The sequence below is a fragment of the Pseudoliparis swirei genome, chromosome 9, assembly GCF_029220125.1.
Source record: "Pseudoliparis swirei isolate HS2019 ecotype Mariana Trench chromosome 9, NWPU_hadal_v1, whole genome shotgun sequence".
NCBI classification, from domain to species: Eukaryota; Metazoa; Chordata; class Actinopteri; order Perciformes; family Liparidae; genus Pseudoliparis; species Pseudoliparis swirei.
Window position 1 is genome coordinate 17,439,363 of NC_079396.1, and position 13,000 is coordinate 17,452,362.

General features: G+C 42.6%; 1 protein-coding gene across 1 annotated transcript in view; it reads left to right on the forward strand.

Moving 5' to 3' along the window:
* The window catches only part of itga5 (integrin, alpha 5 (fibronectin receptor, alpha polypeptide)), a 35,347-nt gene extending 22,438 nt beyond the window's left edge, over window positions 1-12,909 (forward strand). The window contains exons 19-30 of the mRNA XM_056422031.1: window positions 531-598; window positions 2,355-2,505; window positions 2,654-2,746; window positions 4,264-4,343; window positions 4,461-4,541; window positions 4,646-4,751; window positions 5,102-5,260; window positions 5,837-5,941; window positions 8,523-8,636; window positions 9,261-9,362; window positions 9,448-9,570; window positions 9,702-12,909. Of these exons, the coding sequence (XP_056278006.1) occupies window positions 531-598; window positions 2,355-2,505; window positions 2,654-2,746; window positions 4,264-4,343; window positions 4,461-4,541; window positions 4,646-4,751; window positions 5,102-5,260; window positions 5,837-5,941; window positions 8,523-8,636; window positions 9,261-9,362; window positions 9,448-9,570; window positions 9,702-9,785 (1,266 nt within the window). The 3' untranslated portion in view covers window positions 9,786-12,909. The remainder of the gene's footprint in view (window positions 1-530; window positions 599-2,354; window positions 2,506-2,653; window positions 2,747-4,263; window positions 4,344-4,460; window positions 4,542-4,645; window positions 4,752-5,101; window positions 5,261-5,836; window positions 5,942-8,522; window positions 8,637-9,260; window positions 9,363-9,447; window positions 9,571-9,701) is intronic.
* The last annotated feature ends 91 nt before the right edge of the window (window positions 12,910-13,000 follow it).

Genomic DNA, 13,000 nt, shown 5'->3' on the forward strand with positions numbered 1-13,000 from the left:
GCTGCGGTTTGCTGGGTGGCGTAGCGTTTGGTGAAAGCGTGGTTTGCCACATAGTGCTGCCTGTGATGTGGGACTGGCAGCTTTGTGCTCAAGCGCCACAAGAGTATCTTCTCTGGCACGGCCTCTTAGGGCTGGATCTTCCTCTACTCATCATTTCCTTCTCTTGCGCCGCAAACGGGAAGCATGTGTGTGCCGGGGCAGCTGGTTCAGGGGAGCGCGGCTGTGCCTATCATGACCTCACAGAGCCACTTTTCTTTCTACTGTCTGATGATGCAGTGATGGTGTAATGTAGAGTAGGGGGACTACAGTGCAGGTGTGTGTTGGGCTGTGGAATGCATTAGTCATACCACATGTTGCATCTTGCTACACACATCCTGTTGTCTCCCATTAACAGACGTTTGATTTATCATGTGCGCCTAATTCTCTTCACATGTAAAAGTGTGTTTTAGTCATGATCCACTGTATTATTATTATCATGGGCTGCATTCCCTATTAACCCTTGTATTACCCCCACAATGTGCATCTTATAGGCTCAGATTCTGTTGGACTGTGGAGAGGATAACATATGTGTTCCTGACTTGAAGCTGGAAGTTCACGGGTGAGTCTATTCATTTCTTCATACAGTATATTTCCACCAATCCCATGGCATATGGATTTTTGGAAACATATTAGAATGGGATGGATAATAAATGGTAAACTGTGAACAGGGTCACTGAACTCTTCACCTCCATACGGGGGTTGAATTTGAGTGCTAAAGTGTAAATACAGCTGTTTTTGTTGTTCCGCTGCTTTGTTTAGTTTAGCATCCCGGAGAGGGACTGTTAATAGCCCCGGAGTTGCAGTAGAGTAGTACATAGTGCTCTGAAAACAGGAAGCGGCTCTGCTCTACAGGTGCGATGCGGACAGTTGAGGGGGGCGGACGGCAGAGATGAAAGGGAAAGTACGGCAGCTGTGTCACCCATACTTTCCACACTATGATTCAAGAAATCTGTTAGCATTTTTCCCACAAAAAAAAAACAGCCTCCCCAATACTCCCTTCTCTGCTCTGTCATTTCAATTTTACATTCTTATATTTATCTACCATCTGCCTCCATTCCTTTGAATGTATGGCTGATCCATCACATGTGGAACAACCTGCTGCGAGTGCTGCGCTCCGTCCAAGTGCGACTCCAGAAAGTGTGATTGGTGCGATTTTAAAATAATAGCTCAATGTTTTTGTCGGCTCTGTTATAAATTAAGAACGCCAAATAGAATCACGAGGGGTTGACGGGAAAGGCTGTGATTTAGTGGAATTTCTGATAAAGTCATTCCTGCAATGTTGTTTCTTCTTTTCCGCTGCCAAAGCACATAGCATGTTCGACCTCTCAGGGAAGCTTAAAGGTTTTGTGCCATTTTCTAATTTTGAACCTTTGTTTGGTTTAAAAAGTGCAATGCCAGTGAGAGTAAGACTAACGTTGACTTGTAGGCAGACGATCTGTTCCAGGAATATTCTTTCTCGAGCTCTTGTGCTCTGCTTTATGAGAGCGCGGTGTAATTAAAAGCGTCTGTGTGGCCCTCCAAATGGAATTCTCATTGTTCTTAACTGTGGAGAGAAGTAGAGAGAAAGCGAGAGGGAAAGAGAGAGAGAGAGGGAGAGAGAGAGTAGGCTATGAGGGAGAGAGAGAGAGGAAGGGGCAGGTGATTTTACAGTCTTTTCGCATGTATGACTTTATTACCACATCGGAAAAGTTTTCATTTAATGGTGGGGCTGTGTGAGTTGAATTGATTGAATGTTGGGGTTTTTGTAGCATGGCTCTTAAAAAAGAAGATATGCCAAGCACAAAGCCTGAATGTGTATTAGTTTTATGAAAGCAGCAGCAGCAGTAGTTTATTGGCCACTCTACTGCCAGCAAACGCAAACAAAGACTCACTGTGTTCTCATCAGCGTAAAACAACTTACTATATATGGTTAGGGTTGGGTGATATGTAATAAATTGAATATCACAATATTTCTCATCAAATAACTGAATATCAATATTGCAATATTGTAGGGTTGACCATTGACAAAATATTCACACAATGAGATTTGTTATGGGTAATGTGTAACTGATTATGAAGTAGGTAAAGGAAAATAATATAAATGCTAAAACACACTAGTGAGGTTAAAAAATTAAATAATTTTACTGTAATGTAACGTTCAAACCAGCAAAAGAACACTTAGGCCAGGACATATCTAGTCTCATATCACAATATTGATATAATATTTATACAATTACCAGTCCTGCATATATATTTGTCAAAGGAGTCCTGACACTATTTTAACTCTAAACATCGAGCCTATTTGTGATACACTTTTTCTCTGTCTGGGTCCTCAGGAACAGGAAGGAAGTGTACCTGGGTGACGACAACTCGCTGACCTTGACTTTCAACGCCAAGAATGAGGGTGAGGGAGGGGCGTACGAGGCAGAGCTCTATGTGCTGCTGCCCCCTGATGCTGACTATAGCGGTATTGCCCGCAACAATGAGGTGAGTAGGAATCCAAAGCAAAGAGAAAACACACAACTTCTAGCAACTGATGTACTTTTTGGGTCGTGATCACGGCTGCTGGTCTTTTTCTTGATGATATTCCTTTGTTGCGGTCGGACCCATCATCCTCTGTCCTCTTATTTCACAGAGCCTGACCGAGCTTACCTGCACCTATGATACGGAGAACCAAACCCGATACCTCAGCTGTGATTTGGGCAACCCGATGAAGGCTGGTACCAGTGTATGTACATTATTGTCTTTTGGCGGTATTTTTTCCCTTGTTCGCTCCATGACTGATATGTTTAAGCGTTTAGGTGTTGCAGTAAACAGTTGACACTGGGGGTGTCGCGATATACTGGTATTGATGATTATGCACAGATTATATCATTTCGCGAATGATACAGCACCTGGAATCCCCACACCTTGATATTGCAATAATATTGTTATCGAGAAATATTTTTGCTGCGAATATCTGATATTGTGACAACCCTAGTTGACAAAACATCATAGTATCCTGCTCTTGGTAGGAAAACGTTGAACGCCATCACCATGTTGGGTGTGAACAGCACAGGAAAAGTCAAAATGTGTTCGTAAATGTTGTGACAGGAAGAACAGACTCCAATCTGTGCTCTCAGCTGCCCGCTGGGTAATGTTCCCCTTTTTAATGAAAGAGTCACATGCTGGCATGCTTTTTAAAAGGTCTGTAGAGTAAAACTGTCAATGAAAGGTTAACTGGAAGAAGAAATAGACTTCTCCTGGAATTTGTTCACTCGTTCTTACGGTAAAGGTCTCCGGTTGTATTGATCTGTTCGGTAGCTCATTAAAAGGTAGATGCAGAGAGACTAATGTACCAGTTTGTGTGGAAAACAAATGGATCTGAAGTTATTGATAAAGAAAGGGCGCATTTTGAAAGTCAGTGTGCTGGATATATGAGCCTGAAAATCACAGAATTTATCAGATGAATGAGATGAGCACAGTAGAGAGGGGAGGAATGGCTGCAAGGGGCTCCTTGCAGGGTAATATCAATATTATTGAACCTGGATCCTATTTTTCCAGGTTTTTGTGTCTCGTGTCTCGGTGAATAATAAGGACAATCGTTTTTAATTGGTCCAGTATTGAGCAACAGTGCCTCAAGCTGTTTGTTTATTGAACGCCAATGCTATGCTGTGATTGGCCAGTCTGTGTTGGAGTAGCAAAGGGACATTTTCTCACCGGTAACGTATGTCCACAACGGCTTTTTTGCCACTGCCGATCTCAGATTGTTATCAAACAGCATCGTGTCTGACATAGTTATGGAAAGGACCCTATCGAGAACTAAAATGTTTTTCTGTACCGATCTGTACCGATCGATCTGCTGAGCGCGTAAAGTGGCTGCAGCGTTTTTGTGTTCTCAGTTTCCAAAAAAAGTTGTCCCGATTAGTCACTTTGACACAAAAACATGGAAAACTTTCTCCAGGTTAAAATCCTTTAACACTGCTGTAAATAGACTGTAAAAACTTCACACAGGCGCACCTCTTCTGTTACTTTTGAGGTAGTAATGGAAGATGTCAATGGGCAAAATGAAAAGTGGGTGGAACTTCCTATCTGCACTTTGTGTATTTTTTGTTGTTGTATTATGTAGTAGGTATCCTTAACAAATAGCATTCTGCAAGTTCTCTTTTTAGATAGGAGGTTTTGCTCTTCAGCGATCGATATCACGTTTTGTGATCGACTTTTCCTTCTAATGATGATTCATATGTTGGATGTTCCTCTTTGCAGCTGTGGGCAGGTCTGCGCTTCACAGTGCCACGGCTGAAGGACACGCACAAAACGGTTCAGTTTGAGCTGCAGATTCGCAGGTAACACTCGCTGTCAACATACATCAGAGACGCCAACGGGTGGTTCAGCAGCGCTGATCTCCACAGCTCTCGAATTACATCTGCTAATCAGTCTTTTTCCTCTCTCTGTTTCCACAGTAAGAATGAGAATAATTCCCACAGTGAGGTTGTGCCTCACAAGCTGGAGGTGGTTGTTCAGGCTGAAGTCATCCTACAGGGGTGAGTTCAGTGTCAGGATTCCCTCATTTGAACTTCAAAGGAATTTCAATAAGTCTCTGGGGCCTTGCTATGCATTCTCTCACATCCCTTCTTTTCTTTTTAAGTGTGTCTCGACCAGATAAGGTCTTCTTCCCGCCGGCCAACTGGAAGTTGACCAAAAACCACGAAGTGGAGCAGGACGTTGGGCCTGCAGTGGAACACGTCTATGAGGTAATCAGCCATGTTGTTAGCTGTGCAGACTCATCGGGGCTGAGCAGATTGGGTCCGAAAGCAGATGCTACTGTTCACAAAGAAAGTCGACATCCCAGGCCAAAGAAAATGTCCTCCAGTTCACGCAGTGTGATTTATTTATTCTCAGGATGTGCTGATCCACCTTCATGAGATTTAACAGTGCTCCACTTTAGGTGACCTATTTGTAGATTAGGAAAATATGTCAAATATGAAAGAAAAATGTGTTGCAACCTCCCAGCTATTACTAAAATATGTAACGATCAAGCTGCTTTTGAAGTTCCCGAATATGTTGCATACTGAAGTTTTCTTTTTTCATTTCCTTTCTCCAGCTGGTGAACAACGGGCCCAGTCGGATCAGCCACACCCTACTTGAGCTGCGCTGTCCCCTCAGTGTCCAGGGTCAAACTCTCCTTTACCCTCTTGAGTTCTCCATTGAAGGCCCCATCAACTGCACCGCCGACAGAAACATGAACCACCTCCGCCTCAAAGTAAGTGTATCTCAGAGTCAAATCAGGACAAAATCAGACAGTAGACATCTCCCACTGGTTCCCACTCAGCTGTATGATTAACAGTTGTGCCATCCCCGCTGGTTGGCCCACACCCACTTCCTCCTCCCAGCTTTTTAGCCCCACCCAGGACACTAACCCCACCACCTCTTTGAAGTCCCAGCTCTTCCCTGTGCTCGGAACAGCTTGATGAACCACCTCACCCAGCAGGTCACATCCAGCACCGCGCCCCCTGATACCAAGTTGTAGCTTTGGGAGATTTGCTGGACAAATAATTTCAGCGCTGCTGTTTGTGTTTACATTAAAAGCTTGGGTTGTGAGTGGTCATCTGTCATAGCTGTGTGCTCTAATGTCCCCCCCCCCCACCCACCCTGTTAACGGTGAATTTCTAAGTGCAACGTATTTCCCTGGGAATCAATGTGGAGTGGAGCTCACATGCTTTTGATGAATGACAGAAAACCTCAGGGTCACGCTGACATTACGTCTCATATTGACAGAAAGGGTGTGTTGTCCTAATCGGTGTTGTGTTGTGTGGGTTTGCTCTCTCTACTCCTTTAGCTCCAGCATACATCCACAGAACCGCCTATCGCCCTGAAGGCGCATGAGCACCGTGTCGAGAGGAGGGACGTCCACAGAAATCAGCTCGCTCATTTGACTAATCTGGTAAGATGCTTAAAGTGGGAATTGTCACTTTCTATAAATACAACGGGTTATATGCACGGAGAGCATCGTCAGGCCAAAAGGTTAAGTCTAATCTAATAGGTGACTTGAAAGTAAGGAAATGAAGACCTTGAGTTCACTGGTACGGGTTTAATGTGGTTATGTGGTTACAATTATGTTCGTGTCGCTGGCAGAGCAGAACGTGTCGTCATTGGATTAAAAAAAGGTTTTAACAATATAGTTTTTTGCCTTAAAACCAGGCTGTTAATCTTCTTCAAAACGTTTTTTGGGGTTATATTTGTTAAAATTATCTTTAAATCCCAACAGCGATCAATAAATCAAATGCTCTGTCAATGTTGTCAGTTTGTTAGCATGTGCACTTTGTCCGTTTACTCTCTGCGTCACAGGAGTCCTCCATAAGCTGCTAGCTGGACAGCTGTGAGCACTAACAGCAGCCATGTTCCTTGTTTACGTTCTTGACTACAATTTTGGGGGAATGCCTTTGGAAGGAGGCCTGAAGGACCGTTTCAAGGACTTTCAGTGGAGTTGGCAACGCTGGGCTAAAATCTAGCTTGCTCTTGCTGGTTTCACAAACCCTGGCTCAAAGTTAAGCGTGCAGGTCTGGATCTAGTTTGGCGACACTGGCCCTCGTCTTACATGAGTCTCCTGGGATTGGGTAATTAGGTTATGATGCCGTTAAAAGGGTGGGGTCAGAGGGCACAGGCTTGTCCCGTTGTGGTGATTAACATTAAAGAGTCTTTAGTAGTGGTGGAGGGGCGGAGAGGCTGATGGGACGTGGGAGGCTTTATGTCAGTGATGCACTGGTTACGACACAGACTGCTCTCTAATTTTGGGCTCTGGGTGTTTTGAGGCCCCGAGCCCCCACACACTGGCCCTATTGATCCAACCAGCTGCAGGTAGCCTTTCTCTCCGCCTCAGTCTGTCGATACCTGCTTCTACCAAAGAGGTCTTTGTCTGCGGCCTATCGCTTCTAACCATGCTCGTTTATCAAGCATGTCCAATGACACCACAGCATGAAGGACCCCATTCTCCTCTTTCCTGCATGTCTGCACTTCTTTTAGCTCTCGAGAGGAGACATTTCTGTTCAAAGTGTCTGTTAATCAAAGTGTGTTAGTGTTTAGCCAGGCTGGATGACGCTTTCACCAAGGTCATAGTGTGATCATTTAAAATGACCTGCTTGGTCTCTGAAGAGCTGAGCTATGCATAAAGAACACATTACTGTCTTTATGCGCACTAATAATTGAAAGGCATTTCATGATTAATTTTATTATTATTTTTTATTATGCCGTAGTACTCTCATAACATAACTGTTACAGTATGTTTGGCACCGCTTTCTAATACGCCACCAGTGCCAACGGTTTTATGTGGTAACTAATGTCTTTATTGATGGTAGCTAAAGTGCTTATTTATCAATTATAAGAAAAATACTACTACATTGGGATTGCCAGGTTGTTATACATTTATCATTTATGTCAGGCAATCATCCTGCAGCAGGACTTTAAAAAAATTTATTTGGTAAAGTCCTCTAATAAACTGCTTTTGGGAAAACCTACAGAGGATCTGAACCAACATTAATTTGTTAACATTTGGAACTGGATGGTTTATTAGAAAGTGTGCAACCTACTTTTGTCATTAATGTTTACTAACAAGTATAACTGTATTAGCAAATAAAGGTTATTTTTTAATGATGAACATTTTTTCTGTATTCTTTACTGATTTATTACCAAATACAGTAGCAACAGTGAACAGCAGCTGTGTAGTTATTGTACGAAGCTGTGGGAACAGCCTCCAAGCCCCCGAGCTCCAGATCTTGACCACATAATCCCACCAGGGAGGATGTGTGGGTCTTGGGTCTGAGGCATCTTTGGCACCGGTCCACACTTGGGTCATTTCCACAGCCCTTTGTGGCCCCGGTGGCCTGGAGCTGCACTGCCGTCTACCGGGAGGAAGTGGACTGATACGCTCCCTGTCTGTCTGAATACCCTCATTAAGTCGTTATAAGACTCAGCCTAAAGGAAGCAGTACTCTCTGCTTCTCCTGAGTTTGCCCTACTTGATATAATAAGTTAATAAGTAGAATAATGTGCTCCCGCTGGAAATCCGCCCGAAACCTCTCTATCTGGAGGCCGTCTAGCTACAGCACCACCTCTAAAACACAGTGAAATGTTAAATGTGCCAAGCTGGTTTATGGGGATCTAATTAAGATTGTATATTCTACAGTCATAAGAAAAATGTGCCGGTTTTAGCGGTTGAGAGCTGTGCATGCTGCATTTTTACAGCCTCGTGACATTCCTTCAATCTAATTTGAAGCAGGCGTGGAATAGTGATCATAACATTGGGCTCTCTATTATATTTATGTGACCGGCAGCATGAACGTGGCCGTTATTCGTCCCTCCCACATATGTTCTACCAGTTTTCACTTGTGCCTGTATGGCTTTCACCTGTATTTAGTTCCTATTGGTTAAGTTCTGTGTAAATATCTTTATTATGCACACGAATGACTCGAACAAAACTCCTTTAGTATTCAATCAACATCTTAACTCCTTTTGTGTATGTTTCCGTAGTCCTGCTCTAATACGGAGTGCTGGGCTCTCCAGTGCACCGTGGGTTTGCTGGAGAAGGGGACTACTGCTATCCTCAAAATGCGCTCCCGCATCTGGGCCGAGACTTTCACTGAGGTTTGTCAGCGATGACCCTTCCCTGAAAACCTCACCACACATGTACACTAGCACGTGTTCCTACCAGATGACAGGAGGCATAGCAAAGGAAGTGGCTGTGCACTAAAGATTAGTCTGTTCCCACCGGTGCCTGTGTATTCTCTCATGTCAGGCTTTGGCAGGAAGTTAGAAGCCATTTTTTTCCCCAAAGGATCCTAAAAAAAAAGTTAACATCTCAAATGTGAAGCTGTTAAAGCTAGATAGCTGCAGTAGTCAGTCTCGCATATCTGTTTGCATTGATTCTGGATCAGATTTTAAGGATGCCAGTCTGGACAGCCCCACATGTTTGCCTCAACCAATGGGACAACAGTTTTTTTTAACACGATCAAGATTACAGTTTCTACAAGTTTACACTTTTTTGCTAACTGCATGCCACATTGGAGCTACACAGACTATTAACCACTCCTGCATGCTTTAAAACTTAACATATGTATACATGTATTGAATTCATTATCTGGTATCACAGTTTATGAGGATTAAGAATGCTGAAGGATTTTCCTCAGAAAAAGGCTACAGTCTCTGTCGCCACCTAGTGTATCAATTGTGGATTGCTTTAATTTTTAATCAAATTTTCTGAACTTTTAGAGAGCTTACAAGCATTATGTGCTGGAGTGCCATGCCAGTTACAGTGTGGAGAAGATGCCTTACGCCATCTTACCCAGACATGCTCCCAGTGGACACAAAAAGGTATTTGAGATTTTTTTTTTTAGAGGGACTACATTTAACAAAGAACACTTGGAAAGAAACTGACAAAGTGTGTTGTTGTCGTCAGGTGGTGACCCCAGTGGTGTGGAATAAGCCAGATATAGAGACCTCGGTTCCTTTGTGGATCATCATCCTGGCCATTCTTGCTGGTTTACTGCTTCTGGCTCTCCTCATCTACGTGCTATACAAGGTCAGTGCTGCTGTAAACAACGATTGGAAAACAATAGATATTGTCAACTTATTAGACATTTGCTCAATTCTAATTTGCTCCTTTCTAATTTAGTTTTTCCTAAAAACATTCTTCTTTCTTTCTTCTTGTAGCTCGGCTTCTTCAAGAGATCTTTACCTTATGGTACCGCCATGGAGAAAGCTCAACTCAAACCACAGGCTGCCTCTGAGGCCTAAACAACAACCATATTTACCAGAACCACAGCGCCTGGCCATATGATTGCAAACGGAGAAGCACGATGGATCATGTAGACTGAAACAGAAAGCAGTTGAAGAGAAGAGTCCAAGAGAGACTCCACTGTGCTGCACTAGAGGAAGACAACAATCCAAAGATCTCCAAGCCAAATGAATGTTTCTTTTTTGTGTTGCTTTTTTAACTTATGACTTGTTTGTTGGCAGGTTGGGATTTTTACTAAACAGAACCTGTTCTCAATCCCTCAAGGCTAACATTAGACTGAATAATGGAAAAAGTGACTGCAAAATACGCACAGGCCTGCGGGTGCAGTGAGACGCCTGTTGGGTTTCCTCGTGCAGACTCTTGTGGTGGAGAGTTCTGTAAAATCCCTTAACTGCCTTATTTTGATGCTAATGATCTCCAGGATATGGCCACATGTAGCTCATGGCAGCCAGGAGGTGTGGATTATGCCGCCTGCTGAGGCCTGAAAGTATTCTTTTGGTATCTCCTCATCACATTATTGACAGATCGGTAAACAGGTTTCAGGTGAGAACATTAACCGGGCTCTAGCAATGGCAATATTACCGGCCCAGATGTCCAGAATCCATCTGTTTATTAGCTCTGCTTTTTACAATACATTTCTAGTTTGACATAAGGCCCTGACCTGCTTGAGCTGTTCCCCTGATTCTTGACTAATGCATGCTGGGATATGCTGCAGCACCTCGCAGCCCTGAGCCGGATAAGCGGGCGTAGAAAACGTACAGATGGATGTTTCTTAACTGATCTCTCTCTGTCTCAGGTTGGTGGACAGCGCTAGGTTGAGTTGTTTTTGCACGCAAAGGAAATCTACTGATATAATTCCACCTAAGACTGACTGACTGACCTTTGAGTTCTGATTTTGACTTCTACTGATCACTTTGTATAAATCCTGTTCGTTCCATGTCCGGAGGTACCAACGCCAGGATCATCGTCGTCGTGTAGTCGACTGGGACAGGACTGGAACCACCACAGACCTGCAAAACCTCACATTAGGCCTGAACCAGCGTGGTGCTTCTTGTCAAACATAACAAAGTGGCGTTCTCCTGAAGAATATTTAACTTCTGCTCTGTTTGAATCAAAACTGCATGCACGCAAATGAAGCTTCGGGGAAACCACCGAGTTGAATGGCGTGAGGATGTCTTGAACCAAAGACGTGACAATCAACAATGTTGTAGAGAGTTTTATTCTGAGAGCAGGCGGGATCATCACTCTGTTAGTAGAGGGCTGGGCGATATGGAGAAAATAAAATATCACAATATCTTTGACCAAATACTTTGACATTACTCTTGTTGACCATTAGTGCTTTTACAAAATATTTACACAATAAGATTTTTGAAAAATATTCATCAGTAATGTGGATATACTGACCAAGTGGCTAAAGAAGCAGCAGTCTGCTAAGGTCAGAAAATGACATCACTTTACTGTAAAGTAAAAGCAGGGAAAGACATATTACGATATCCACAATCTACGACGATTTCTAGTCTCATATCACAACATCAATATAATACCATATACTGCCCAGCCCTGTTTGAGTGTGAAGGATCCATTTCTGGCTCACAGCATGTGTTACTGTGTTATACTGTATTTCTGATTACCTGTTAGAGTAAAAGCTGCCAACGTTTAGAAAGAAGTAGCGGAAGCCATCCGCCTACCCAAGGCTACAGGGACTGAACCGTAAAATGCTCTGTGTTGGTTTCTTTCATTTGTCCTGTACATAGATTTCATGTGCCTTAAATGTAAATACTTCATGTCCGTGGGTAAGTGTTAGGGTTGTGTGTGCTTGCATGTGCACATGTGTGACTTTATGCATCCATGCATTTGTGTGAATGGTATATTTATAATTGTTTGTTTTGTGTTTGAATTGGTTACTAGCTCTCCCACTACTTGGTTCTGTTCATCCCAATCTGTAGCTTGAGATCGTTGACTGTAATCGATTCTGCATTACTATTAGTCGTGATGGCATAACTACAGACTAGGTAACTTGGTTAACTGCATGGCAGCAGTCAAAACACTTAAAAAAAAGACTACGGCAACCCTCCAGCAGAGGTCAAAGTTTTATGATTGTGAAACATATATTGAGTCTGGTGAAACAATAGTAACGGTAATGCAATGTACATAGTGAAATGTATTAGAAACATGCTCAAGCCATATTCTAGTTATTGTTAAAGATTGACGGGACAAGTTACCAGCTGTAGTATGGCCAACTCAAATCTACAGGATGTCTTGTACCTCTGACAAAGGGACTAAGTGCTGGGAACTAAATGTTGTTTGAAAGTGCAATATTTCTATCCACTTAAAAAAAAAAGATATTACAGTGCATTTTTTGATTTTATTTGTGACTGAAGCAGGACTTTTTATGGTTCAAAGTAAGTAACAAGCACATTCGCTAAATCCTTTGTGAGGTTCTGGCTTTTTCCTTCTATTTGCTTTCTCACTAAACATACTTCAAAGTGTGAAACTTCTGACGTACTCACCACTTCTACGCTGGACCACTGTTTTCTTTTAATACCACAGAGTGACACAACAATGCAACAACATGTCTGAGCTGAACTTGACAGTTTCATAATTGATGTGCTATGCTGTTGCACCTGACCAAACAGCGACATTATAATAACCATATGTTTTACATGTGTTTGCCTCATCATCACACTCTTTTCATATGCCTCCTGTATTGGCTAGTGATTTACAATTTGTCAAAAATCCCCATCTGGTAGTTGATTTAAAAGATCTACCATTGTCTGTTCTTCACTGAAAATGTTGACCCATTATTTATAATGACAGGGGCTCATTTTACTACTTCCTCCTCCATGGTTACATCAGGGGAAGACACTGGGTTTTTCTTTCTTTTTCTTGTACATGTCTCAGTCCATGTTCACTCTCCAGGACTTCCGAAAAGAAATTGTACATATTTATGACAAGGAGAGTATTTTGTAAATCAAGGCTCAACTGATTTGTTGTGAATTTCTCTCACCCCATATTGGGGAGAACATTTGTCAGGGGAAAAAGGATGGGGGACGGGGGTCTTTGGAGGTCAATTGTTACCTGTTAAGGTTTGTACTTTTAATAAAATATTTCCCTTTTTATAAACTCTTGTGCTTTCATTGACCCACTTTTGAGAAAATAATGTATTTAGTAAACATTGTATGAAATTAAATGCATGCAAGTGGCATCATTAGCC